The sequence below is a fragment of the Bombina bombina genome, chromosome 12, assembly GCF_027579735.1.
Source record: "Bombina bombina isolate aBomBom1 chromosome 12, aBomBom1.pri, whole genome shotgun sequence".
NCBI classification, from domain to species: domain Eukaryota; kingdom Metazoa; phylum Chordata; class Amphibia; order Anura; family Bombinatoridae; genus Bombina; species Bombina bombina.
This window is the reverse complement of record NC_069510.1, coordinates 156,442,059-156,444,028: the sequence shown is the minus strand read 5'-3', so window position 1 is coordinate 156,444,028 and position 1,970 is coordinate 156,442,059. Positions and strand designations below refer to the sequence as shown.

At 37.6% G+C, this 1,970-nt stretch overlaps 1 protein-coding gene across 1 annotated transcript; it reads left to right on the top strand.

Moving 5' to 3' along the window:
• The first annotated feature begins 378 nt into the window (after nt 1-378).
• LOC128642895 (coenzyme Q-binding protein COQ10 homolog B, mitochondrial-like) lies at nt 379-1,653 on the top strand. Its single transcript, XM_053695768.1, is given in 1 exon segment — nt 379-1,653. A coding segment is annotated over 1 exon segment (720 nt). The 5' UTR covers nt 379-469; the 3' UTR covers nt 1,190-1,653.
• Nucleotides 1,654-1,970: the final 317 nt, after the last annotated feature.

The window sequence follows — 1,970 nt, the reverse complement described above, 5'->3', positions numbered from 1 at the left end:
TTATTTGTATTGTTTATAATAAATCAGGTGATTTAATACTGTGCTTTGCATGATATAGTGCTGAGCTTGTTATTTACACCTAGCCCTAGACTGATGGGAGTTGTTATTTGTATTGTTTATATTAAATCAGGTGATTTAATACTGTGCTTTGTATGATATAGTGCTGAGCTTGTTATTTACACCTAGCACTAGACTGATGGGAGTTATTTGTATTGTTTATATGAAATCAGGTGATTTAATACTGTGCTTTGTATGATATAGCACTGAGCTTGTTATTTACACCTAGCACTAGACTGATGGGAGTTGTTATTTGTATTGTTTAGATTAAATCAGGTGATTTAATACTGTGCTTTGTATGATATAGCACTGAGTTCGTGACCTTGTAAAGTAAAGCTGCAGGGAGAAACCGGCTTATTACAGCAGGTGCCCTGTGTCTGAGAGCAACTTATACCACCAGCATATTAAGGTCATGGCCGGTCACTGCGGAAGAGGCACCTCAGTACTTCTCCGGGATCTGCTGGAGGCGGAAACACGGCCAGGACAGATTCTGATACGGAGAGCTAAGAAACATCACAGAATTCGTCACTTGAGCTCTTGTGGAATTCTGTCTCCGCAATGCCAAAAGCTCCCGCTGCCATCTGTAAATCATGAGCAGGCAAGAACGTTCCTGAACCTTGCAGTACCACTCTTGGGGAACAAACGCATAGACTACTCTGAATCCCGAGTCCTGGGCTATTCCATGGACCAGATGTTTGATGTTGTCGCTAATGTTGGTGACTACAGGATTTTCGTGCCTTGGTGCAATAAATCCAAAGTTTTGTCCTGCCAAAAAGGTCTGATCAAAGCCGAGCTTGAAGTGGGTTTCCCACCTTTTGTGGAGCGCTATGTGTCAGAAATCTCCATAATCCCAGGCCATAAAATCAGGGCTGTCTGTAATGATGGGAAACTTTTCAGTCACCTGGAGACTGTATGGAGATTTAACCCTGGGTTAACTGGACGGCCTGACACCTGCACATTAGATTTATATGTATAATTTGAATTCAAATCCCTCCTCCATTCACAACTCGCTACACTCTTCTTTGATGAGGTGGTCAAACAGATGGTGTCTGCATTTGAGCATCAGGCAGCTAGGATACATGGCCAGCAAGCAGTTCCTGTGCAAGGCCAGAAAGCACGGGCTGTGTGTTGATAGTATGAACTATGTCACTGTGAACTCTTAGCATCCTTATTGGATACCTCATCCTCTGGCTCTGCTTCCATAACCCTGGAACTTATAGCTAACCTGGATGCATTATTTCTCCTTCGGGAGAGGCTCTTGGATGATCAGTGATAGGCACATCCTGCATCTAAGAAATGGACCAACTACACTCACTTTGCACATCTGTTCCTTATTTATGTTTATTTAAACAAAGTGTCACCTTTTTGTGAGAGCTGTTACATTATTATTTTTTAAAAAACTATTTTGTCTATTTAAATTGTTTATTAGAAACAAAACCAATTTATTTATAAAAAAAAAGATGGGACCTATTTTGACTATTTTATTATATTTTCAGAACACCATTTTGAATGTAATTTATAATATATTTTAGTAATATTCTAATTTTATTGACAAAGTATATGCAAAATAAAAATTATTCAAATTCGAAAAAAAGAAAAAAAAAAAAAAAAGATATAGCACTGAGCTTGTTATTTACACCTAGCCCTAGACTGATGGGATTTGTTATTTGTATTGTTTATATTAAATCAGGTGATTTAATACTGTGCTTTGTATGATATAGTGCTGAGCTTATTTACACCTAGCACTAGACTGATGTGATTTGTTATTTGTATTGTTTTTATTAAATCAGGTGATTTAATACTGTGCTTTGTATGATATAGTGCTGAGCTTGTTATTTACACCTAGCCCTAGACTGATGTGATTTGTTATTTGTATTGTTTTTATTAAATCAGGTGATTTAATACTGTGCTTT